This window comes from Rhagoletis zephyria, unplaced genomic scaffold, assembly GCF_001687245.7.
Source record: "Rhagoletis zephyria isolate East Lansing unplaced genomic scaffold, Rhagoletis_zephyria_1.1 Rzeph_scaffold_00279, whole genome shotgun sequence".
In the NCBI taxonomy this organism is placed as follows: Eukaryota; Metazoa; Arthropoda; class Insecta; order Diptera; family Tephritidae; genus Rhagoletis; species Rhagoletis zephyria.
In genome coordinates, this window is record NW_016157363.1 from 263,315 (window position 1) to 290,200 (window position 26,886).

The following is a 26,886-nucleotide window of genomic DNA, read 5'->3' on the forward strand; positions in this document are numbered from 1 at the left end:
GACTCTGAACGGCGATTGTATTTTATGGCAAGCTGTTTTTCATTTTCAAGGCTTGCGCACTTTTATCCACTGCATCACAGCGGCCTATATGCGAGACCTATATTCAGATAAATTTCTTGGTTTTTGGTAGCGATATCTGGAATATCGAGTTTTTTTATTCCGATATTAATGGGTACCCGATATTTTTAAAGCGATGCTTTAAATGAGTACCATATCGATACTTTCGGTTCGATATCGTTCCCTAGACTTGGCTGAGCAGATAGACGATAGACATTCTGCACAATGAACGGCGACGCACCCACCAGGATTATGGGCAGCTGCTGCAGCTCGCCAGACATAAAAATAGTCAGCGCTGGTCTGATAAACAGCATATCATGGCGACCTATGCTGACTTTGGCATCAGACCATCTGCCCATAGTCATCTCGATCGATGAACCAACCGACTTTGCTTCCGCGCAGCACCGAACATGTATCAACTTTTCTAAAGCTGATTGGAAAGGCTTCACGGAATTTACTGAAAACACCTTCGCTGCTCTCCCCACACCAACCGATGTCCACCTTGGTGAACGTAAGTTCCGCAGGGCTGTCACCGCTGCTGCAGCTCGCTTCGTACCGGCAGAATGTATCACCGACCCACATCCAAATTTCCCTGCTGAAGCGGCTGTTCTAGCCGAAGAGCGTGATAGCCTTCGTCAGGCCGATCCCGGAGATCCCCGTATCAGGGATCTCAACGCGGAGATTCGGCAACTTGTAAACGTACATAAGCGGAAGAAGTGGGAGGAGCATCTGAAGACTTGCAACTTCGCCTCTGGTGTGAGCAAGCTTTGGTCAACCGTGAGGTCATTGTCTAATCCGACGAAGCACGACGACAGAGTCGAAATTTCCTTCGGCGACCATGCTTCGTCGGACCCGGAGCGATGCGCGAGCTATTTTAGCCGGCAGTTCATACTGCATCCTCCGGTGGACAAAGCCAAGCGTCGAGTGACCAGAAGGCTGCACAAACTGCCAACAACTTGTGCCCCCCTTGCTTTCACTTGCGGTGAAGTTCAGGTGGCCATCGGGAAGGCGAAAGCCTCCAAAGCCATGGGTCCCGACGGAATATGCATGCTGATGCGGAAAAATTTGGGTCCTGCGGGGGTAGCGTACCTAACGGAGGTCCTCAATTTGTCTATGGACACTCTCATCATCCCAGACATCTGGAAGGTGGGGAGAGGGGTCCCACTGCTCAAACCGGGGAAACCTGCCAACATAGGAGATTCTTATCGGCCGATAACACTCCTTTCCCCGGTAGCGAAGACACTCGAGGCCTTGCTGCTCCCGTATTTCACAAACCACTTGACCCCAGCGAAGCATCAGCATGGTTTCCGTAAAGTGCACAGTACAACAACAGCACTTAACGCCATAAACACTCAGATAACTCGTGGCCTTAACCGTAAACGTCCCTGTGAGAGAACGATTCTAGTAGCGTTGGACCTGACAAAGGCTTTTGACACTGTCAGCCATTCCACGCAACTAGAAGATATAGAGGCTTCCTCTCTCCCACAGAGGCTCAAACGGTGGTCGGCAAATTATCTGAGTGGTCGACACTCGTCGGTAATGTTTAGAGACAAATCAAGCAAACGCAGAAAAATAAAACAGGGGGTTAAACAGGGTGGTGTCCTTTCCCCGCTACTGTTTAACTTTTACATTTCAAAGCTCCCTCAACCACCAGAGGGAGTCTCGATTGTCTCTTACGCCGAAGATTACTCGATCATGGCGACTGGGAATGGAATTGATGACCTGTGTTCGAAAGTAAACGGATATCTCTCTGAACATTCTCGCTTCTTCACTGCAAAGTGTCTAGCCCTCTCCCCTACGAAATCCTCTGCGACCCTGTTCACAACCTGGGCGAAGGAGGTCAGGCTATCGCTAGGAATTCACGTCGATGACACACCAATTCCGCCGGTGAATAATCGGAGTAACATTCGACAGCCTGCTCTATTTCTCTGCGCACGCAACCGCTATTGTCAATGAAGTACAGAGAAGCAACAAGGTCCTCAAGCCGCTAGCCGGCAGTACTTGGGGCAAAGACAAAGAAACGTTGCTGGCAACATACAAGGCAATAGGCCGGCCGGTTTTAAACTACGCAGCACCAGTGTGGTCGCCGGAGACTAGTAGGACGCAGTGGATGAAGCTACAGACGGTACAAAACACAGCACTTAGGACAGCGAACGGATGCCTCCTGATGTCACCAGAACACCACCTCCACGATGAGGCGAAAATGCTCCCAATTAGGGAGCACAACACGATGCTCTGCAACCAGTTTCTGGTTGGGAGCCAGAGATGTGGCCACCCAAATAGACAGCTGCTTGAAGAGGAGCCCTCGCCGAGGCACTTCAGGAGGCATCTATATGAACTGACGGACGAAGTCCAGAGGTTCATTAAGCAGCCTCTAGACCCGTGAGCTTACAGACAGGCCCTGAACGGCATTCACACGACTCGAAACATCTCTTCGCATGCCCGGAAAACCCCACAACCCTAACGGCGTCGTCCCTGTGGACCGACCCCATAGAGGCTGCACGCTTCTTGGGGCTGCCGTTAGTGGAACTCGCGAACAACGACTGAGATATCAACCGGTCTGGGCGGGGTTGTTGTAGCCGCTACAACAACAACAACAACAGGTAATGGTCATAAAAAAATTCGGAGGAAGAAAGTTTATCATTGAGCCACGTTTCAGTGATAGCTAATATATCGTACTCATGCAAAGCTGGTTCGCGATAAAATTGAGTGGTTTTAGTTCGCATACCACTCACATTTTGGTAGTACAATGAAAACAGATTACATTTATCATCGATATGAGATGAGTTAAAATTGTCTACGGGCCTTGCTTGGCAACTCCCGCTTTGAGAAAAAAAACGAAAAGGCGGCACTCTAACGTCAGCCGGCCATATATCGTACAGCAACTTCAACTTCAGTATTGATATTGGATCCAACAACTGTATATAATTTGCTCCCACCACTATTGTCATTGAAGTTTCTAGCTGAGGGACAGTGTAATTGAGCTGGAACCGAAGCAATAACAGCATTAGTGATCGTTTGTTTAGAATTGTCGGTAGGCAGCGAAGTATCAGCACATATCACGTTGTCAGAGGTAACACCAGCATCATTAGTAGAAAACAAGCTTGTAGCGAAGTATCATTGCACAAGTCGACATACACAGCACCAGTAGCTGCAGGTACTTTAGAATGAGAGGGAGTAATTTCCGAAGCTTCATCCAATACATTATCGCTGCCAACCTGGCTTTCGGCATTATCAAACACATCTGAAGTGCATATAGAAGAGCAAGATTTGCTCTTTTTATGTTGACTTGCAAGCTGTGCGGCATTTCTATTAGACTTCTGCATGTTGTTAGGTAACAGTTGACTATGACGAGAATTAGGTGACAAATTTGCAATGCGTTTAAGTGCAGGCTGCAAAAGAGCGGCCTGTTTGATGAAATATTTTGCCTATTAACAGAAGATGAAAAAAGTTTAGGATTCCGGTTATTGACCTTTGCTTTAGAGCGCGTTTGCTGGATATTGTTATTATTTGCACACTCAGTGTTATTGTTGTCTTTATTCATATTTGCACACTCAAAGTTATTGTTGTTTTTATTAATATTTGCACACTGTGTTGTTGTTGTTTTTATTAATATTATCGGAATCTAATTTTGTATACATACGAGAACTGTCAATAGAGTTAAGAAACTCAGCAAGCCCATTTAAGTTTAATAAAGATTCATTTATTTTAACTTGACTAAGTACTGACAGTTGGTTGACATAATTATTGCACTTAAAGAAAATGTTTTTGTTGTTTTTAAGTAAGTTTATGCAGCTCATATTAAGTTTTGAACATTTGGCAAGCACTTTTATCTGGCAATTATCACAAGCAATGAAGTTATCTCCCAAGCACTTGGAATCGCAATTCGTGGCAAAATATGTAAAAAGCCTCTTAAGATTATAGGTAGCAGATTTAACTATTGAATTAGTACAAATTTATGCGATGATGAACTAAGTTCACAGAGCTCAAAGACACACGTCTGCACACGACCGCGGTTTATGTACACGACCGCGGTTTATAACATAGAATAATAATAGGGCTAGAATTGTAATATACAGTGACGAGCAAAACTGTAACATGTAACTGTAACACTTTTTATTTCAGCCACCGCTATCTTTCCAATTTCTAATGACTTTCATTCTTTTGTTGTATATTCTTATTGGTACACCCCTACTCCCTCTCTCATAAAGATTTGAAGTCAATCCAACAACAATAATAAAACCAGCAGCCAAAAATGTAAATTAAGGCAAATGTTGCAGTTTTGCACTCACTCACAGTTTTGCATTTTACAGTTATCTTTTAATTAGTTGGAAGTCAGATGACTTTTTTCTGTATTGTAATTTATTCAAGAAGTGACCACCAGTATATAATATAGTTAATAAGGAACCATAAATATAAATAATAGATTTACTGCGGTAACGCGGGACAGTAGGAAAAGTGACAAAAAATTGTGGAGCTCGCCACATGAATATGTTAAGACTGAGAACAAATATAGCCTAAAATGTTATTAAGGACAAAGGAAGTCTGCCAGAAAATATTACGGTCCGATATCTTGTGAACTTAGTAGCAAGTAGCGCTACAGCCACTATTACAGAAGCGCGTAAGGTATTAAAATTGAACGCAAAGGCATAATAAAAAAAGAAAAAACCATTTTGATCAAAATACATGTGCGAGAGTGGTAGCATTTTGACGGATCGCACGAAAACCGGACCGTTGCCTATTGGGATATGTTAGGCCTTACAGAATGCAATGACAAGACTAAATTAATCGCTTTCAATCAGATGGTCGGGCATGGTATTGGATCAAAGATCCAAATTAAGCCTAAGCGCATCATGTAAGGCAAACTGTGAATCACAGTAGTCGGTCAATAATACTTTGGGGTTGTATTTCAAAAATATTGTTGGTCCGTTAGTACGCATTATGCGTAAAGAACAGTATCTGTTCATATTTCAACAAAATTTGCAAGATGTAGTCGAAAAATGAGAGTTTCTGCTGAAAAATTACCCCAAACACACAGCACATGTTCGCAAAGACTGGATGCAAAAGCAAAAAATTGCTATTTTGAAATGACCTCCACAAACCGCGGATATGAATCTCGTCGAAAATTTGCGAAATCAACTAAAAGCTCAGCTTACTAAGTATGCAAGTGCGTCCAATAGAGTACATGAGCTATGAAAGCAAACCAAGGATATATGGGAGGCTATACCTTTATTTTTTACAGAGATACAAATAAGGTATGCCAAATTGCATCCAGGAACCAAAAAAAGCAAAAGTATACTGAACATTGTGTTAACAATTCTTTTTTTTTCGTGAAAATTGTCAAAAAGTGGTTAAAACTATATAAGAGCAAAACTGTAACATATGCCTTAATTTACATTTTTGTCTGCTGGTTTTATTATTGTTGTTGGATTGACTTCAATTCGTTATGAGAGGGGAAGTACAGGTGTACCAATAAGAATATACAACAAAAGTATGAATGTCGTTAGAACTTGGAAAGATAGCGGTGGCTGAAATAAAATGTGTTACACCATGTTACAGTTTTGCTCGTCACTGTATGTATGTATTATTTGATTGCTTGTAGGGTTGCAATTTTATAATTATTTCATGGCATTACAGTGTCTGAATTTCGATCTATTTTAATTTGGTCGTAGATTAAATTATATCCCGAGTCCCCGGGATCTCGAGGGCTTGATCCCAGGATTTCGAGACTAAAAAGGGCTCGGGACTCCTGAAATTACGAAATCCTGACAATTTGTTGCACGGTGGTCAATTCTTTTTAAAAACTATAAGGCCAGCCGAAGAGAATATTAAACTTGATTTGCGGGACTCGGGGAGTTAAAGAATCGCCATCTTGCAAACAAGAGTGGTCCACTTTTTTCAGCCCAAACGTTAGTATCCATACGTTGTAGTAAAATTCCAATAGGATTTTGCCTACATTCGATGCAACTAGTCTCGCAGCATTCAAAGAGAATTGATCATCATGCAGAAAATAGCAAATTTTCCACACCATCACCACAGCCATCATTCGGAATCGAGGATTTTGTACAATAGATTTGGTAATAGTCCCAAATAAGTGGAATAGATATACATATATTCTTACATATTCCAGTTCCTTAATTGTAAATTGATTTGTGTCGCTTTGTTCCAATGATGTGGCCAGAAAATTCACTTTATCATCAATTGCGCCTCTCTCTACAATGTAATAAGGTTCAGCATATCGGTCTAATGATATAACGGGAGTCACTTGTCCAACCAGTTTAAAAAGGAAATTCGCGGTACACTGTGCTAAATGAGGGTCGATAATATTTGACCAGGATTTCTGTAAATATGAAAAAATAATATTTTAAAATTTTGCATTGAAGAATGTATGAAATGTTACACGAGTGGTGGATAATTTTTTGCGATATTTTTAAGTTACCGTTATTCAGCTTAAAACAAAAAGTGATTCCACTTAATCACGTATATCTTGCGAACCAATTTAATAATTTTAATGCGCAATACGACTCAGGAGAACTCACAAAATTCTCCATAAACCGTACGTACATCACTTTTCGATAAGTCGGGTGGTTTCTGAGAAATTAACTAATAGTTCCAGATTTTTTGTTTTATTTATGCAGTGATTCCACTTAATCACGTATATCTTGCGAACCAATTTAATAATTTTAATACGAAATACGGCTCAGGAGAACTTATAAAATTCTTCATAAACGGTATGTACATACATCACTTTTCGATAAGCCGGATGGTTTCTGAGAAATTAATTAATAATTCCAGATATTGTTTTATTTATGCAATAATTAAAAAAAATCAAACTTTAACGGGGAAAAAATAAAAAAAAAACACATTCTGTGTCAGTTTTTTTTAATTGTTTTAAAGCCTGCTTGCTCTGTTTCAAACAAAAATCAAACTAGTACAGAAGAAAATCGATGGACAAATAAATAAGGAATGAGTGGTCAACTGAAAACGCGTAAAGATTTTTTGTATGAAAAATTAGCAGGAAAGAATGTTGTTCATACGCCATGTACACACTTTCCTGCTTATTTTTCCTACAAAAGATCCCCAAGCATTTTCATTAGACCGCTCATTCCTTTTTTATTTAGCCATCGGTTTTCTTCATTATTAGCTTAATTTGTTTGTAAGAGACCAGACGCTAACACAATTATATAAACACAGTTATTATTTAGCCATCGGTTTTCTTCATTAGTAGCTTAATTTTTTTGTAAATAAAAAAAATTACACATAAACTGTTATTAACCGACTTCACAAAAAGGAGGTTATCAATTCGTTTATTCATTTTTTTGTATGCATGTATGCTACCAAATAACTGTGGACGTCGTTAACCGAGAGAGAGAGAGAAAGGTGTTACCTCAGGGGTGGTCCCATACTAAATTAAACGATAATCTTAACTTTTAATATGAGAATCGAAGCCCGTTTTGGTTTTTGCTTAAAAATTACTTGTTTTTAAAGCTTTTCCCTGTTAAATTTTGATTTTTTTTTTCATTTTTTCGCAAAAAAAAACAAAATCTGGATTTATAAATTAACTTCTCTGAAACTATCAGGCCTAGGTGCCGGATTTCCACTAGGCATTATAATAATAATAATAGATTGTCGCTTACACATATGTTAGTGTTTGGCCATCTTCTCCTCCGATTTGTGGCATGCGCCTTGATGTTGTCACACAAAGGGAGGGACCTACAGTTTTACGCCGACTCCGAACGGTGATTGTATTTTTATGAGAAGTTGTTGTTCATGGCAGCTAGGCATTAAATGACACAAAATATAATGACCAAGTAAGGGCATTATAAAATATCTGTGCCCAGTGTTGCCAACTTTTGAGTTTCTAAAAGCACCAACACTTGGCAAAAAAGCGTTTTACCACACTAGAAGCACTAAATTTTTTTGAATCAAAGGATACTTTTTTCAGAACAGTTTGTATTTAACAAAAGTAAAAAATAAACAATATTTACAAATATAAATCAATACAGAAAACATTTTAGCTCATAACGATTGAGTAGCCCGTACACGTGCTTTGATGACTAATGCTTACGAAGTATACCGAAGTACTGCACATTAAAACTGACATATCTGGCATGGCTAAGCCAGCGGCCTCTGAGGTGCGCATTCTGGCACTTATGTTGCCCTGGGCAGTAGCCATTTCCAGAAGCACATTAGTGCATCAGAAAGGTACTATCGTACCAGACGGACAGCCTTCAGGATCCTGGAGAGACTGAGGGACAAGAAAGCTGAAGAACTGACCGCAGAAGAGCTCGACTCAAAAATCTGGGCCAGGAACTTCATGGCTGAACACCAGGCGAGAGCCATCCCAGCAAACAATTAGGTTTGATATACATTTGAGAATGATTTGAAATCAAAGCCTTTATCAAATGTCAAATGTTTGAAAATGATTTGATATTGATTTGATTTTTGCTTTTGTCTAGATGCATTGCGGCAAATTTTTTTCTGCAAATAATAATTCTGCAAATAATAACCGCGATTTTAAAGCCACTGAGATGTCAGTAAAATTTAAAAATAAATTTAATAACTTTTATAAAAAAAATTTATGGCCAAATAAAAAATAAAAATGGGAAGAAAACACCATCATTCTCAACTGTTTATAATATGAGCAGAATCGGTATTACCAATAGCGAGGAAACAATTAAAATCTAAAAAATTTCGAAAAATTTTAATTGCTATAATTTCCAAAAATAATTCGAATTTCGAAAAATTGTGAAACGTGCATTTTTCTTTTATCGTTGTGAAGCATAAACAGGTAATTGCAAAAAAGCTCGACCTTCGGAAAAATGGTGGCCCCCTTCACAAATTTTTACTCAGTTGCAAATTGGTTTAAGAAATTTTGAAGGAATATATTTCTTTTCCATTTTTCAACTGTCAAGAGTTCTCATTGGGGTGTTTAATAAACTCAGAGTTCTTATTCACATTTAGCCTGTTCCCGTACTCCAGGATTTAGACAGTAATAGTCCGAGGTAGCCGCGGCGTAGAATACCAACCGTTTAGCCATAAAGAAATAAAAAATGTAGCTAAATAGAATTTCCATGCTGATTTCAACCATACCAAGATTATTTGGCGCAAATAAAAACTAAAGACAATAAGAGATTTAAGTTTAACTTTTATATATTTTATATAAACTATTTGACCTATCACTAACATATTGTGCTATTTTGATAATTTAAATATCGTTTACGCGGAGTATACAGTATAACCTTTGGAAAAAAATGTAAATAAGCGGCATTAAAAAAATATATATATTTATATATTTTTTGGTTATTAGGTATTTCTGGCTTAAAAATATAAACAAAAAAATTAAAAATATGTACACCAAGTGAAATACCCCCTAATTACCTTTTTTTGACGTCATTAGTTTTTTAATAGGTTATATTGTTCAGAAGATTTTAATATTAAAAAATCTAAAAATTTAACTTCAACCATTGATATCTTCTTTATTTTTTACTTCAATCAAATTAGCACAAAAATTTCTATCGAGCCAAATTTTTGGTTTTTGTGTAGGGTAATTAAACTGTATGTTTTTACACTTATTTAAATTCTCGGAGGTAAATTTATTGTTCTATGAATTTGGTTGTTATTGAAAAAGAAAATTTTTGATTATTAATAAATAATCTTTCAACGCGATCAAGCAATAAAGAAAAGAAAATTTTAAATCACAAAATATCTTGATATATTGGCGAGCAATAGATTAAGGTCGCAGCATCAACAAAAGCAACGGCAGTTTTGCAACTATCAGGAGAATTTCCGTACTACGTACATTTATGTGCTACTTCTTTACCAAAACGGCCGGTAACATCCAAAGCAAGCGTTTCGCCGCTATAACCCACATCAACGCCTATTGAACACACTGGTTTCAGTCGAATTTTGCTTCGGGATATCATTGATTTGATGCAATGTAGTCATATCTAGTTGTCAGTCACTTTGTCGTCGAGAATTATTGTGTTCAACAATCAATTCTATGAACCGATTAATTGCAGTTCCAAGGTCATGCGTTGCATCATCATATAGATACCAGAAAGTAAAATCAGGCCTACAGCTACTACAACAACAACAACAAGAACAACTGATACAGCAACAGTGACAGAAGTTATTTTCAGTTTTGCTGTTACAGGTAACGAAAGAATAAAAACTAGTATTTGTTTTACATTTTTTTTTTAGTTCGTGTCTGAAGTCTTTAGTTTATTCATTCAGCGTTTGTGAATATTTTATACTCTTCGACTTTGTTTATTTGTTTTAAAAATTAATTTATGGCTTAAAAATATAAAAAAGGAAAAATATGTACACCAAGTGAAATACCCCCTAATTATCTTTCTTTTGACGTCATTAGCTTCTTAATAGGTTATATTGTAAGAAAATATTAATATTTAGAAAAACATCAAAAATAAAAAATCAAAACAATTTAACTTTAACCATTGATATCTTGTTTATTTTTTACTTTTGGTAGGGTTGAAATCAACACAAAAAGTTCTGTCGAGCCAAAGTTTTGGTTTTTGCCAGCTAGATTGTTGATATTCTTATGTGCAGGGAACGACGTCGGACAATTTCTGATTAAATCCTGCAGTACGGGAACAGACTAACTGTCGGCAAGTTGGTTGCAGGTTTTGATTATCAAAGACACAAACCAAATTCGGTAAAAAAGGATTGCATTCGCTTTAACTCCAAATAAAACTGTTTTCCGAGTTTATGAGTAGTGTTTATCGTTTAATTCCAAAACGGCCCATAAACTCGAGTTAAAGGCTCAACGTGAACATACTATTACAGCTTAAAAGAGTTTACCACTGATATGTACTTAAAGAGGATTCGAAGATTTAATTTGCCAACTTCGAAAATGAGCCACATATCTAAGTTCAGTTAATTGTTTTTTTTATATTCCTACGACAGCCGGATCTACGTACCGGAATGACTCGGATCTTACCCGACCAAGGGCTGTTGTTTCGGCGATCTAACCCCGTTTAGGTCGGCGAAATCGATCAAACGTTGCTCGATACTAGGGCTGCATCTGTTCCTTACCCTTCTTCTCAGGGCTGGCATAGAGTCCAACCCAGGGCCAGAAATTTACACCTGCTGTGTATGCCAGAGACGACTGCATACAAACTTCACCTCGGCCAGGTGCAATGCCTGTGACGGGTGGAGTCATCTCCATACCTGCTCGGGCCTACGTACGCACCGGCAATGAACCACGTTGTTCGCGGCCCCATGCTGTGCGAATCGGACTGCCTCCACGGCAAACCACCACCCGCACGTGCAGCACAGAACCAACACACCCACACCACAACACAACACAACAATAGACACACAAACACAATAGCACCCACACACCACCGCCGGCAGCTCCTAGTCCCTCCGACAATCTGCTCGGTTTGTCAGTCCAGAATATACCGTAACGTGACATCAGTCAAATGCAACTCCGGCCTTGGCTGGTGCCACTTTAGGGCATGCTCAGGACCTCGCAGCACGCGTGATTGGACGAGTGACTATGTGGGCCCCTGCTGTCCTGCCCGTACCTCCCCCCGCGACGCCGCCAACCAACACCACAAGGCAGCACCTCCTGTTGCAGCACATACAGCAAGGAGCCGGCAGGCAACACAACTCCCTAACTCCACACATCACAATTGGTCGCCCAAGGCACACAAAGGTGCTACAATTCAGCTGTAACGGACTCCAGAGCGCGATCGAGGAGATAACTGTCTTCATGGGAAGGCATGGAATATTAATAGCTGCGGTCCAAGAGACGAAGTTGCACGGCAATTCAACCTTGTTGAATTGCGCCGGATACAATGTGCACCGTCGAGAACGCGAGCGAGACATTGGTGGAGGCTTAGCGTTCATCACGCACCACACCATGCAGTATCGTCTTATCGAAGCAGACATGGACCGCAGAGATACTATCCTATTATATCAGGGTATTGCTATCCGGTCAGGCGATGTTGAGCTCGAAATATTTAACGTACATATACCCCCTGTCACCAGCTATCTGGCAGGATATCACCCTGAAATAGGTGCGCTACTCAGAGGTGGAAACCGTATGGTAGTTGGCGACTTTAACGCGCACCACGATCTCTGGCACTCAAGCCTGTCAAATTATCGTAGGGCAATACATCTGGCTGAACAGATAAGCCGATTCTGCACAATGAACGACGACGCACCCACCAGGATTATGGACAGCTGCTGCAGCTCGCCAGACCTAACAATAGTAAGCGCTGGTCTGATAAGCAGCGTACCACGGCGACCTCTGCTGACTTTAACATCAGACCATCTGCCCATAATCATCTCGATTGATAAACCAGTCGACTTTGCTTCCAAAGCTGGCTGGAAAGGCTTCGCGGATGTTACTTAAAGCGCCTTCACTGCACTACCCATACCAACCGACATTCACGTAGGTGATCGTAAATTCCGCAGGGTTGTCACTGCTGCTGCAGCTCGCTTCATCCCAGCAGGATGTATTACGGGTCCGCGTCCGAACTTTCCTACTGAAGCGGCTGTTCTAGCCGATGAGCGTACCAACCTTCGTCAGGCCGATCCCGGAAATCCCCGCATTAGGGATCTCAGTTCGGAGATTCGGCAACTTGTGAACGTACATAAGCGGAAGAAATGGGAGGAGCATTTGAAGACCTTTGGTCAAGCGTGAAGTCATTGTCCAACCCGACGAAGCGTGTCGACAGAGTTGAAATATACTTTGGTGACCACGCTTCGTCGGACCCGGAGCGATGCGCGAGCTATTTTAGCCGGCAGTTCTTTCGGCATCCTCCGGTGGATAAAGCCAAACGTCGAGAGACCAAAAGACTGCACAAAATGCCAAAACCCAGTGCGCCTCTTGTTTTCACCAGCGGTGAGGTGAGGGTAGCCATCGGAAAGGCGAAAGCCTCCAAAGCCATTGGACCCGACGGAATATGCATGTTGATGCTGAAAAATTTGGGTCCTGCGGGAGTAGCGTACATCTAAAAGATGGGGAGAGTCGTCCCACTGCTAAAACCGGAAAAGCAGCCAACAAAGGAGTCTTATCGCCCGATAACCCTCCTTTCTCCGGGAGCGAAGACACTAGAGGCCTTGCTACTCCCGTATTTCACGAACCACCTAACCCCAGCGAAGCATCAGCATGGATTCCGTAAAGTGCACAGCACAACAAAAGCACTTAACGCCATAAACACCCAGATAACTCGTGGCCTTACCCGAAACCGCCCTGCGAGAGAACTATTCTAGTAGCGTTGGGCCTGTCCAAGGCGTTCGACACTGTCAGTCATTCAACGCTGCTAGAAAACATAGAGGCCTCCTCACTCCCACAGGGACTCAAATGGTGGTCGGCGAATTACCTGAGTGGTCGACACTCGTCAGTAATTTTCAGGGACAAAACCAGCAAGCTAGGAAAAATTAAACAGGGGGTACCACAGGGTTGTGTCCTGTCCTCACTACTGTTTAAATATTACATCTCAAAGCTCCCTCAACCATCAAAGGGGGTTCGATAATGGCGCCTGGGAATGGAATTGATGACTTGTGCTCGAAAGTAAACGGTTATCTCGCCGAACTTTCTCGCTTCTTCACTGGCAACCCTATTCACCACCTGGACGAAGGAGGTCAGACTGCAACTGGGTACTCACGTTGATGGCGTAACAATACCGACGGTGAATAACCCGAAAATCCTCGGAGTTACCTTCGACAGCCTGCTCTCCCTCTCGGCGCATACAACCGCAATTGTCAACAAAGTACAAAGGCGCAACAATGTCCTCAAGTCGCTGGCTGGCAGCACTTGGGGCAAAGATAAAGAAACGTTGTTGGCAACATACAAGGCAATTGGCCGGCCGGTTAAAATTATTTAAATCAAACCAAATGTAACTCGCTTTTTAGTTTTGTTNTAGTTTCAATAAACAACTTTTGACGGATAATAAATTTTTTTGAAGTTTCATAAATTGTGAGTATTATCATCGGCCTTGCCACTTTGATAATATTAAAACAATAAATCTGAGTATTTTCCTTCCCATATTTATACCAATGTTGTAATATTTCAAATCAAAAACCATTATCAGTGCTTGGTACTTCTTTTACTTACGTAGCTCGCACTATTTTTTATTCAAAATATATAAAATATAGACTATTAAAGAAGACTTCATCGTAATTGTTCTTTTTATATTATAATAAAAACCACGCGCGCATTATGCTGTTATTTTTTCGTTTTCTTATTTTGAATGCAATCATGCGATCTAAAAATCTAATTCTTAAGAATGTTCTTCCCAAATAAAACCTTTTTATATTTTGGTTTAAATTTACTTTTAATTCTCTCATCAGATTTTGCAACAAGTTAGCTTTCACAAATTTTGAACTTAAAGTTTCTAATGTATGCAAAAAACCTGAAGTCGGCTTAAACAGACCACCCTCCAATAAACAATTAACATATCGTCGTATAAAGTACAAAACCGCGTATCAACAAAATGCAAAACTGCGTATGTGAAGTTGCATAAATTATTTCCTAGAGAGTAAAAACACTCATATTTCAAAATTATTATCTTTTTTATAAATCAATCGCATTTCTTACTAGCATATTTCTGGACGGATGGATAAGGCTCGAGCCAAGAGCTTGTGTGAGAAAATCCAATTTTTGGCAAAAAATGTCAGTTACGCGGTTTTGCAGAACGACGATACGCGGTTTTGTACTTTAATACTACGTTCAAATTGACGAGCTAAACATGTTAAATGGGCTTGAACCAGTTAAATGAACAAAAGAAGTTCATAAACTACCCATCCATGCAATTGTTGTTGGAAAATTTAACCGGTTAAATCTTTAACTCGTTTGAAAACCAGTTCAGCGCAGAGTTGTATCAGAAAGCTTTCTGCTCCGGCCAATCAGAAAGACCCAAAAGCTTTCATTTGACACGCCAACGTTCAAAAAATTTATATTCAGGAAATTATTAAAAATTAAAAATTATCAAAAAATATCATAATTGTATGCATGTCTGCCTGTCTAAAAAGAGGCCCAGGCGGTAATTAGTTATTTCCCATGAGGTCTCATCGTACGCAGAGATAAATAGTGCATACGAACTAAACATTTTGAAGTCTCTAAGTTATCCGTATGCGTTAATATCAAGAAGCAGACATTCGCACAAAACAAATTGAAACACAAAGACTTGATTTTGAATATTTGTTTCGAATTGTTATTGGTAATCAAACAACCGTCAAGGTTAACTCCAAATGTTCAATGTGGACGATTGTGTTTTCCAAAAAGCTCTTTTTCATTTAACAAGTTAAACGGGGCCAATTTGAACGTAGTATAAACGACGATATGTAAGTATAATTTTGATCACTTTCCTCATGCGTTCTGAACCCTAGTCATCAACCCCATTTTCGAAATTATGTAGGCGGTATAATTTTAAAGTCCATCATATTCCACATCTTTGAATGTACTGATAAAATCTTCTGCTTTCAAAAAAATATTTTTTCTAGTGATCAGGTAGCATGAATGAAATGAAATGTCATAATTTTATTAAAAGTCAAATGGTTAACAACAACAACGAATGTCATTAAATGGAACTACCTTCTTTTTTGTATCATGGTTGGAATATTGTTAAAATGTTCTCTATAAATGCAGGTTTAATTCTGTCAATTGATATATTCCTATACGTGTTGTGTATCTGTACTTTGAAATATTTTGGGTGTTATTCAATGACTTCATATGGTCCTTCATATGGAGATTGCAGTCCCTTCTTATTACTGTCGACAAGCACAAAAACTTGTTTGCGTGATAGCAAATCTTTGGGTATATAAATTTTATTTGAATTTTGGTGATGCGATATGCCTGAATGAAAACTTTGAAAATGAAGTTTAATTTTTGTAAGAAACTCATTAGCATTAAAATTATCTTTAGATTGAACTACGAGTTCACTTGGTGAACGTAAAATTTAAGCTTTCAACTGTCTGTGTAGGCGTTCAATCATGCCATTAGCTTGAGGATGATATGCAGTGGTTGTGATTAACTGACATCCCAAAAACTTTGCGAACTCTTTGAATATATTGGATGTAAACTGGACACCTTGATCACTTGTAATTTGAGAAGGAACTCCCAAAACGTGGTATATACTCTTTGAAGAAAATATTAACAACTGATTTTGCTGTAGCTTCTGGCCAACGAGTGTTTCGATCAATAATTGTTAATATGTATTGGAAAGCATTTGAAATCGTCAAGGGTCCTACAATGTCTATATGTAGATGCTCTACCTTTTGCTATAGTTATTTTACTAATACTACTAGTTTTAGTGTATTTAAATACTTTTGCTTTTTGGCAACCTGTGCAAATTTTAAGCCATTTATTGATTTCTTTATTCATTGATGGCCAGAAATATTTGGATTTAATTAAATGTCGTGTAGCTCAAGTACTAGGGTGAGCTATGTTATGTAATTTAGAAAATGCTTCTCTACGAAGGCTTTGCGGTATGTATGGTCTAGTAGTTCCATTTGATTATTCACAAAATTTTGATCTTAAGAATAGGAACTTCAATTTCTTTTAATTTATAAATACCCTCTGGAGTTCTAATAAAATCTTAAAAAAATTGATCTTTTTGCTGTTCTTCATATAACACTCTAAGGTTAAACTCGCTATTTTCTAGAGGTTCTACTTCTGGAATGCGTGAAAGTGTGTCTGTTACAATATTATTTTTGCCTGCAATATGTTTCGATGCCAATAATAAATTGAGAAATTTATTCAGGATGCCTTGTCTGACGAGGACTACGTTCAACTTTCGAATCTAGCACATAAGTTAATGGTTTGTGGTCGATATAGACCGTATATTTAGGTCCTTCTAATATGTGCCTAAAATGTTTAATAGTTTCATATATTACTAAATAGTCCCGGTCAAAAGCACTGTATTTAGTTTCAGATGCTGTTAATTTCTTTGAATAGAATGCTAAAGGTTCAATTTCATTTCCAATGTGTTGCTCCAGAACACCTATCGCAATTGTTGAAGCGTCTACTGATATTGAAAGATTTGCTGTTTTGTGAAAGTGGTTTAAAAGATCTTCTGCCGCACAAATCCCTTTGACCTTTTCAAAGTTTTGTACCGCCTCATTATTCCAAATTAAACTATGACTCTTTTGTTTCAAGGCAAGTGTTACCATTGCGTGAATCGGGCTTAAAAATTCCGCTAGCCTTGGTATATATCGGTGATAACAATTCACCATACCTATGAACTTTTGCATTTGTTTAGCTGTTTTGGAACGTTCAAACTCACGAATGACTTTGATTTTTTCATTGGTTGGCTTAATGCCTTCCTTAGAAATATTGTAACCTTAGAAATCGATTTGTGACACACCAAAAGTGCATTTGTTTAGCTTGATATTTAAGCCGAAATCATCTAAAGTTGTATATACTGTTTGTAGGTGTACTAAATGCTCCTCTTCATTATTACAATCAATAAGTATATCGTCCAAATATACAAAAACAAAATCTAAATCTGCTAAGACTTCATTAATAAAACGTTGAAAAGTTTGCGCAGAATTTCTAAGACCGAAAGGTATTCTTACAAACTCAAAGACCAAACGGTACTACGTTTATACGTAAGCTATTTGCAAATAAAAATAATTTGCAAATACCTAACTCACCGTTTATTCGATGGTGAAAAATTCTTTTTTAATATTGTCTGATTATAAAAAGGCAATAATATGACCATCGAAAAAGAAAATAAAGTTAAAAATGGCAACGTCTTGATTATAAAAAGGCAATAAGATGATAAAAAGAAAATAAACCTAAGAATGGCGGCGTCTTGCGCTTATTTGCAAATAAAAAATTAACTCAGCGTTTATACGGCAATTTTTACCATTTTGCAAATTGTTATTTGCAAATAATACGTGCGTATAAACGTAGTAGGTGTTTGAATCGCAGTTTTACCAATGTCTTCTTCTGCCATTGGTATTTGGTGATAGGCACGTACTAAATCTATTTTATAAAATATATGTTTGGAGCGCAAGTTAATATTTATAGTGGATACCGATCAGGTACTGTTATAAAATTCAATCGTCGAGAATCACCACATCGACGCCAATCATCGGACTCTTTTTCGGGCACTAAATGCAATGGAGAAACAACATGTGAATTAGAAGAGCGACATATGCCAGAATTCACTAAAAATCGAACTCAGTTTTTACTACTTTAAATTTTATGGGATCAAGTCTTCTCGGTTTTGAAAAAGGTAATTTACCATTACAAATTATGTGGTGAACAGTAGAATGCTTAACTGGTTTATTGTAGTCAGGATCAGATAATAATGATGGAAATGCTTTAAGTAATTTTATATATTTATTTTCTACAGGAAATAGATTTGGCAAGGATATTTTCAAAAATCCGGATACCGCACTTACTGAAATATTTGTCAATGGATCTACCAAACGTTTATTTCTCAAATCAATCAAAAGCCCATATTTTGCTAAAAAATCTGCTCCAATAATTGGTTTTAGTATATCTGCTATAATAAAAATAAATGGAAATTCTCTTAAACACAAATTCACATTTAATAATTTTTTACCATAAGAACTGACATTTCAGCACCACTGTCGATCAAAAATTGTAATTTGTTGTCTTTATCATAAACAAATAGGCGACGCACAGTGGGAATTTTTGTATGGAGATGCGGAAAAAAGTCTGTATCTTCAAAAATATTGAAGCTAAGATCTTCAAATTTTGCACATTTGTCAGTTATCATAAGCGAGGTATTGCGGGTGAAAATCATAAAGGTCAGGCCCACACATCATATAGCTCCCATACAACCGTTGGTTCAGATGTGATATTTTTTCCCTATAACTCCTCCATTTAGCAGCTAAGAACTTGATATTCTTCACTTTATGCATGTATAATTTTAGTACCAATGCAATTGTATATCTTTCTCTATGAAAATAGCATTATTAAAGCAAAAATTAAAAAATATCGACCACCAATAAAAATAAAAATAGTGAATAATATATTTTTCTGCAGTAACTACCTTATTTTCCTTTATATTAACATAAATGTACATATATTATTTAGTTAATTTTGTATTTTATAAGCTATACTATAAATTTAATACTACAACTAATTTACGACTAATTTAATTTGTGCTGAAGGGGCCATCGACTTATATCTATATACTTATTTATTCCTGTAAAAGAGCCTTTACTTCTTCGCTTAAATCACTGTTTTTATACCTTTCATGAGCATGAAATGGTATTATAACTTTGGTCCGATGTTTGTAAGTACCAGAACAAAAAGAGATAGACCCATGAAAATGTATACTTATATGATCAGAACGTCGAGCTGAGTTGATTTAGCCATGTCCGTCTGTCCGTCTGTCTGTCTGTTTGTATGCAATCTAGTCTCTCAGTTTTCGAGATATCCGGATCAAATTTGGTAGGTGGGTGTATTTTTATAATGTATTAATCATTTGTCGGAACCGGAAGAATCGGACCACTATAACATATAGCTCCCATACAACTGATTCTTCAGATATGAGATTTTTCATTATAACTTCTCCATTTATGCAGCTACGAACATGAAATTTTGCAATACTTGCACCCATTATCAACAGAATACTTACAGTGAAAATTACAAAGATCGGGTCACTATAACCTATAGCTCCCATACAACTGATTGTTCAGATATGAGATTTTTCATTATAACTTCTCCATTTATGCAGCTACGAACATGAAATTTTGCAATACTTGCACCCATTATCAACAGAATACTTACAGTGAAAATTACAAAGATCGGGTCACTATAACCTATAGCTCCCATACAACTGATTGTTCAGATATGAGATTTTTCGTTATAATTCATCCATTTATGTAGCTAGGACCATGAAATTTCGCGCTGCTTTCACTCATTATCAACAGAAGACTTACAGTGAAAATAACAAAGATCGGGTCACTATAACCTGCAGCCCCCATACAACTGATTGTTCAGATATGAGGTCTTTTATCATAACTCCTCCATTTATGCAGCTAGGAACATGAAATTTCGCACCATTTTCACTCATTATTAACAGAATACTTACAGTGAAAATAACAAGGATCGGATGACTACAACATATATCTTCCATACATCTGATTGTTCAGATATGGGATTTTACTGTAAAACTCCTTTATTTGAACAGCTAAAACCGATAAATTTCGTAAGATATTTTATAAATAATAATACAAAGTCTACTGAGAAAATCGTCAAAATCTATGCTGTATAAGCTTTATCTCCTATAGCACTGATTGTTCAGATACCAGTTTTTGCGATATATCTCCTTTATGTACGAAACTAAACCCAATAAATTGTGTTACCGGTTTACATACCGATCACATAGCGGTGAAAATCACTTAGATTGGTGTCATATAAAGTATATCTTCCATACCTCTGATTGTTTAGATGCGATTTTTTATATAAGTATATAACTCCTCTATCGATGTATGCAGATGTATTCAAAAGCAGTAATCAGTCAAAGTAAAATTTGCAGATGTTCATGAAAGGTATGAAGCCTTCGGCATAGCCGAAGACAGCGCTGCTCTTACTTGTTTTTAGTGAAAGAATGTGTCAAATGTGCTATGAACGTGATGTTAACATCATTCGGTGCATGATGTCTTGATTCGTAGCGATTCGGCTACATTTGCTGGAGTGTCTCAGTCTATATATTTTGTAGTCTTTGTTTCTACATTCCTGAGCCTCTTCGGACAATATACCCACAGGAAAGATATACTTTTCCATTATATTCTTTCCGTGTATAAGAATTTTCTGTAGGGTAATTGGCATATTGTACCAACCATATAAAGAAACGAACCTTTTTGCTGTCTCTATACAAAAATCTCCAAATTTTGCGGGGTGCACTGGTTCGCGTATGGTTATGGCTTCAAGAATAATAGCAAATCTTTTAACTATGTCTTCGTCCAGACCCATGATCTCAGAAACCAAAGCTGGATTTGCAAAGATTCTTCGTGACGTGTTTCCAGAATTTGTTGTACCCGTTCCTTGCTTAATAGTATCTACATGTATACCATTTTTATATTTCAGTTTACGTTTTATCAACTCTTTTCGGGCATCTCTCATTGGACGAGTATTTGAATCCACTGTCCCTCATTGAAAATCCATATTGTAAGCTCCATGTAGAATACATTCCATCAGCTTAATTCAAGCATGTACAGGTGACATACCGAATTTCAGTGCTTCTTCATTTACAGTCCTGAGATGAACATTTTCAGTATTATTTATTTGTGACGTTGTGGCTCCACAAATACAACACGAAGATGCTGCTGGTGTTCGTGTCACAGACTTCATTCTGTAACCAATGCTTAAGATACTCATATTTTTCTTTTGTCAACTCAAGCTTTGTAAACATACCAGCCGTTTTTCTTGGGCAAACTTTTTGATCAGTTTTTAAACTATTAGAAGTAGACGCAAAATCAATCAGCTCTTGGGAAAATTTAGCACGTACTTCATCCCATTTATATCGCTTAGCACGATCGCTGCACTCGCCAAAAGGTTTTCATGGACGACCAAATATACAGCTGGTTGAAGGTTCACACTCATCACTGCTAAACTCAATTTTAAATGTTCCTTTAAGCCAACTAGCGTTGTTATATTCAAACCGCGATTTCATCCGAATAGAGTTCAGCCACTTTAATTTGAAATTACAATAAAAATGTTTCTACGGTCAATTCTACGTTTACTTAGTTCGATATAAGATTCTTCCAACAATTTAAATTTTGTTCTATCTTTTCCACATTGTATAAGCTTCATGCACAAATCTGCGTATGAAATTGTGAAACTTTCCATTATAAAAGTTAATAAATATCTCTATATGTAGTGTCTGCTTTTGATTTATATATATTTATATAGATTTACCTCTGATTAACAATGCTAATTTCTGTTGCTTCTTGCTCTTGACGTTGCGGCTAATATGATAGCAAAGTGCAATGGCAATTCGCTCGGAAGCTTGGAAGTATTGAATTTATTTTTTGGTAATTAACTACTGATGCATGTACTCGTACTACCTAAGCATTGTTTCCTCAAGAATTATTCATATTCAAGGTGATAATGTACAAATTAACTAATGTGGATGATCAGTTCGGTCTAAACTGCCGTTAACCTAACCGAAAATATTTAGGTAGCGGATGAAGAAGACATTTTTTATTCTCTCTTTATTTCTACATAATTTGGAAAAAATACCTATCGAATAATATGCACATACAACAATTATTTTACATTTATATGTAATTATAATAATATAATAAAAATAATAATAATAAATAACATAAAGATCGAAAGCCTTCCTTGTCATTAAAAATACATTAGAGGGAGTTTACATATTATAGTTGCACATAAAAAAAAAATCGGCCATATGTGCAGCTGGAACTGATTGTACCTGAAACAACACCTAGGTAGTATCCAACACCTGATAACGCAAAAATCGCAGGTCTCAGCAAAAAAAGAGTATTGTTTTTATACCCTTCTAAAATTAATTGTAACTATGCAACCAAATTCTTTATAGTCTTTGTTCTTTCGGTTTCAGCGTCCCAAAATATCAAATCTTAAAGAAAAAATAATCAATTGGAAGTCGGTCCAAGAAAAAGAAAAAAAATCGTCTTTAAATTTGGAGTTATTTTTCAGTCAGAAGTGTTACTTTCGAAGAGCTGTAGAAAAAAACTATAGGTCGGAATATAGTAATTCCTTTTGATTTTATTGCAGACACTTTCCTAGAATTTCGAAACATCATTAAAAATTCCATAGAGGTATGTTGAAAATCAGACTTTTTTCCGCCAAATCCCCATACTGCGACGTGTTGAAATGAGTAGTCCACTTGCAAACAGCGTTATGTGATTTTATAATAGTAAGCCATAAATTAAAAAAAAACGTCTACAACAACAAGTAATATCCAAATTGTAAATTTCTTTTTATTATCTGAAAATTTGGATAAATAAGAGCCTACCCAATAAACATTGTGGCGAACGTTCGAAAAATACCTTCAATATCCAATATGAATATCGAACTGTGAACGAACTCATAACCAACCTTAGTTTTCCACCGTTCATAGTGTGTTGGAAATACACTCGAAATTGGTTCGAAAATAAAATGAGAACCATAGTAACAAGACAGCAAGTTGCGTATTTTAATGCTTTTGGGAATTTCATGTTTATTATGGCTGCGTTTCTTTATACATTCCGGATAATCCCATTTCACAGCCGGAATAAACAGAATACGTTTGAAATATACGTTAACATATCATCAGGAACGTTCTAAAGAATAAGTAAACAAAAAAGTTTATTCCAAACGTTCAGAATGAATAAAGAAATTCAGCCTATAGTTTCATTTTTTCAAATAAGGGGGTCGCGCGTTTGTTTTCGGGAAAATAAAAATTGGTAACTAGCAATTTAGAAAATAATATAATTTAAATAAAATGAAAGCTTCAGAAACAATTAGACGTGAATGCAGTGAAATTGTAAGCATGCTAATGCAACCTCAACAACAACAAATGAATGTTGGGATTACATATTCAGATATTCCAAACGCGACTACTCTTCCAGCTTCGGAAGACTTTCCTTTGAATGAAGATTATGACAATCTTACTGATTTTAGCTATAGCTCCGCATCTGATAGTGACGAAGACCTAAATATTTCAAATTTTAAAGAGGAATTGCAAAAATGGGTAATAAAATTTAGTATTACGAACGATGCCACGAATGCCCTACTGAAACTCTTAACACCTAAATTAAGTGGACCACCTATGGATGCAAGAACCTTAAAAATGACACCAAAAGATGCCCCAGTCGAAAAAAGTAATGGTGGAGAATATGTGCATTATGGCTTGCTTTAACAGACTTTTTGTTGAAAAGTAATTTTAAAGAGGAAGTGCTGCATTTGAATACAAATATTGACGGGCTTCCGTTAGCGAAAAGTAGCACGTCCCAAATTTGGCCTATACAAGTCAATGTGGAGGGATCTGGAAATGTGTTAGCTGTTGTAGCTTTTTCTGGAAAGAGTAAACCCCAGGATCCAGATCAATTTCTAGAAAAATTTGTTAGTGAACTGCAACATCTAATAGAACACGGATTTTCGTTTAAAGAGAGAATTTTCAGCGTCAAGTGCCGTTCATTTATTTGCGATACTCCAGCAAGAGCATTCATATTGCAAATTAAAGGACACACAGGATTTTTCTGCTGCCATTAATGCGTACAAGAGGGAGAAAGTATTAACCATAGAATGATATTCTGGCCTGAAAATAATCTTTCTGAGAGTCGTTCAGATTATGCATTCAGATCCAGATTGAACCCAGACCATCACAACAAATTGCAGCCAATAGTGTTAGAAAATTTTAAAATGAACTTAGTTCAATCCTTTCCAATAGACTACATGCATGCTGTTTGTTTGGGAGTAACCAAAACGTTATTGAAATTTTGGTTGAAAGATCGGCAACTGCTTGGAAGACATGATATTGAAAAGTTGAATGCTCGGCTACTTTTTGTATCTGATCAATTTCCTAAGGAATTTGCCAGGCGACCAAGAGCTCTGAAAGAAGTCGATCGGTGTAAAGCGACAGAATTCAGGTCTTTCCTTCTATACTCAGGAGTTTTTGTTCTGAAAGGATTACTGGACTTCGACAGATACACGCATTTTTTATACTTAAGCTTGGGAATACGCATTTTATTGAATAAAATTGAATGTAAGCGCAACAATAACTGTGCCAAAGTTCTACTAAGAGATTTTGTCGAAAATATTAACAATTTCTACTCGCATGAACTGTTGTTTTACAATTCACATTGCCTTATCCACATAGCAGACGATGCTTACATATTCGGTAGCTTGGAGAGCTTCAGCGCTTTTAAATACGAAAACTATCTCTCAGTTTTGAAAAGGAAACATAGAAAAAAGAACTTAGTTGGGACACAGCTATATAATCGCTTAGTGGAACAGAGCAAAATCCAAGAAAAGGAATTAATTCAAAAAACCAATATAAAAAAAAATAAAAGCGGACAAATTAAATATATCAAAACGGATACATTTCATTTTTCTTCGAAATTCCCAGATAATATACTATATATAATATATATATATATAGTAGGAAACGATTTTTTTGAGATAAAAGAAATTTTAGAATGTAATTCTGAAACTGTGATTAAGTCTAAAAAATTCAAAAGCCTAAATAACTTTTTTGAATCACCTATTAAATCCGAGACATTTAATATAAAATTTTGTTGTAAGATTGAGTACTTCGAAGGCGATATTTATTATCAAGCTAAAGATATTATAGAAAAAGCCATGCTGTTGCACGATTTAAACGAACATACCTTTGTTTTCATTTCTTTAATTCATAAAGCATTGTAAACAGCGAAGATGGATGCAGATTTAAATACCATATTTATTGAAAATGCCGATAATAGTATTGTCACCACAACAGGTAGGCATTCTCAAATTATAATAATGCCACGCTAACTCTTTTATTTCCCTACAGAACTAAACAAAATGAAAACAGAAATAATGGGAAAAATTGAAGAAGGTAATAAACAGTAACGGAAGTACTAACTTGTTAAAATAAAATAATAATATACTTTTCATTTTTATTTGGTAGTTCAAAACAAACAGGAAGGCATTGAAAGAGTATTAACTCGTATACTACAAGAAGTGAAGTCGTTGAAGATCATCTCCGAAAACAGCAGAATTAATACAACAACACCACCTTCATTACGAGTCCTTCCTAAAGTCCCTTTAAGTTCTCCAGAGGAATTTTTACAAACTTTAGAAAAGGACGAAAAATTTGAAATTTTGGTAAGCTATTTTGATTTGCTTTAAAGAAACCCCTTTAAGCCATGTTATGTTTTACTAAAGCAACACCTAATATCACGCCTTTCTGATTTACTTCTCAGGTTTCGCAGCTAAAAACACTTACCTCATCAAACCCGGATAAGTTTGTAAAAATGTGTTGGAGGAGCATTATTGACGATAAAGCGGCACAGTCATTTTGCTGGAAAGGCACAGATAAGAAGCACCCAATCCGATCATTAAGTGTGACGGCAGTTATTAAAAGTATTTAGTTCTAAAACAAAGTCTAATACTAGTCTATAGAGCGCCAAACTATCTTTTCAGAAGCATTTTCAGTAAAGTTTTCGAGTTCATCCGACGCAGAGTTCGAGCAGATTTCAATTACATTTTTCCAGCAAGCCAAAACCCGTATAACAAAAAAGACGATTAATCAAGAAAATATTAAAACTAAATAGTTAATAGTTAGAATAAGTATTTTTCTTTTATGTACTTAAATAACATCATGAATATGATCTCTTAATTTAATTAATTTGTTTTTTTAATGAAGTATACTTTATTTAACAACGAATTTCTTATAAAAAAATTACAAAAACCTCTAAAATAAAAAGTAACTATACTTAAACGTTAATCAAATATACTTTCCTTTTTTCAAAAACAAATATGTATGACCAATATTTATTAGGCTTGGTTAACAATTCGTAAATGATTGGAAAACGAATCTCTTTTTTCTAGTATCACCTTTGATAATGAATGTGGAAATAGGTTAGTATTCGATTCGAGAACTAGGCCATTCTCCAACAAAACGGAACCTTCGTTATCCAATGTATTTTACCTTCATTATGAATTCGAAATCCAGCCCATTATCGAAGTGAACTCTAATGAGAGAGAGTGATTGTCTTATATTTCCCTTTGAGAATGAGCTGGATTTCAAATTCATAACGAAGGTAAAATACGTAAACGTACCTTCGTTAGGTTCCGTTTTGCTGTAGAACGGGCTAGTTCAAGAATCGAATACTAACCTATTTCCACATTCATTATCG

At 37.0% G+C, this 26,886-nt stretch overlaps 1 protein-coding gene across 1 annotated transcript in view; it reads right to left on the minus strand.

Moving 5' to 3' along the window:
* Nucleotides 1-26,063, minus strand: part of LOC108358635 (TLD domain-containing protein 1) — a 214,481-nt gene extending 188,418 nt beyond the window's left edge. Inside the window, exons 1-2 of the mRNA XM_017610074.1 lie at nucleotides 25,974-26,063; nucleotides 6,179-6,397 (exon numbers count right to left, since the gene is read on the minus strand). Of these exons, the coding sequence (XP_017465563.1) occupies nucleotides 6,179-6,397; nucleotides 25,974-26,018 (264 nt within the window). The 5' untranslated portion in view covers nucleotides 26,019-26,063. The remainder of the gene's footprint in view (nucleotides 1-6,178; nucleotides 6,398-25,973) is intronic.
* Between the last annotated feature and the right edge of the window lie 823 nt (nucleotides 26,064-26,886).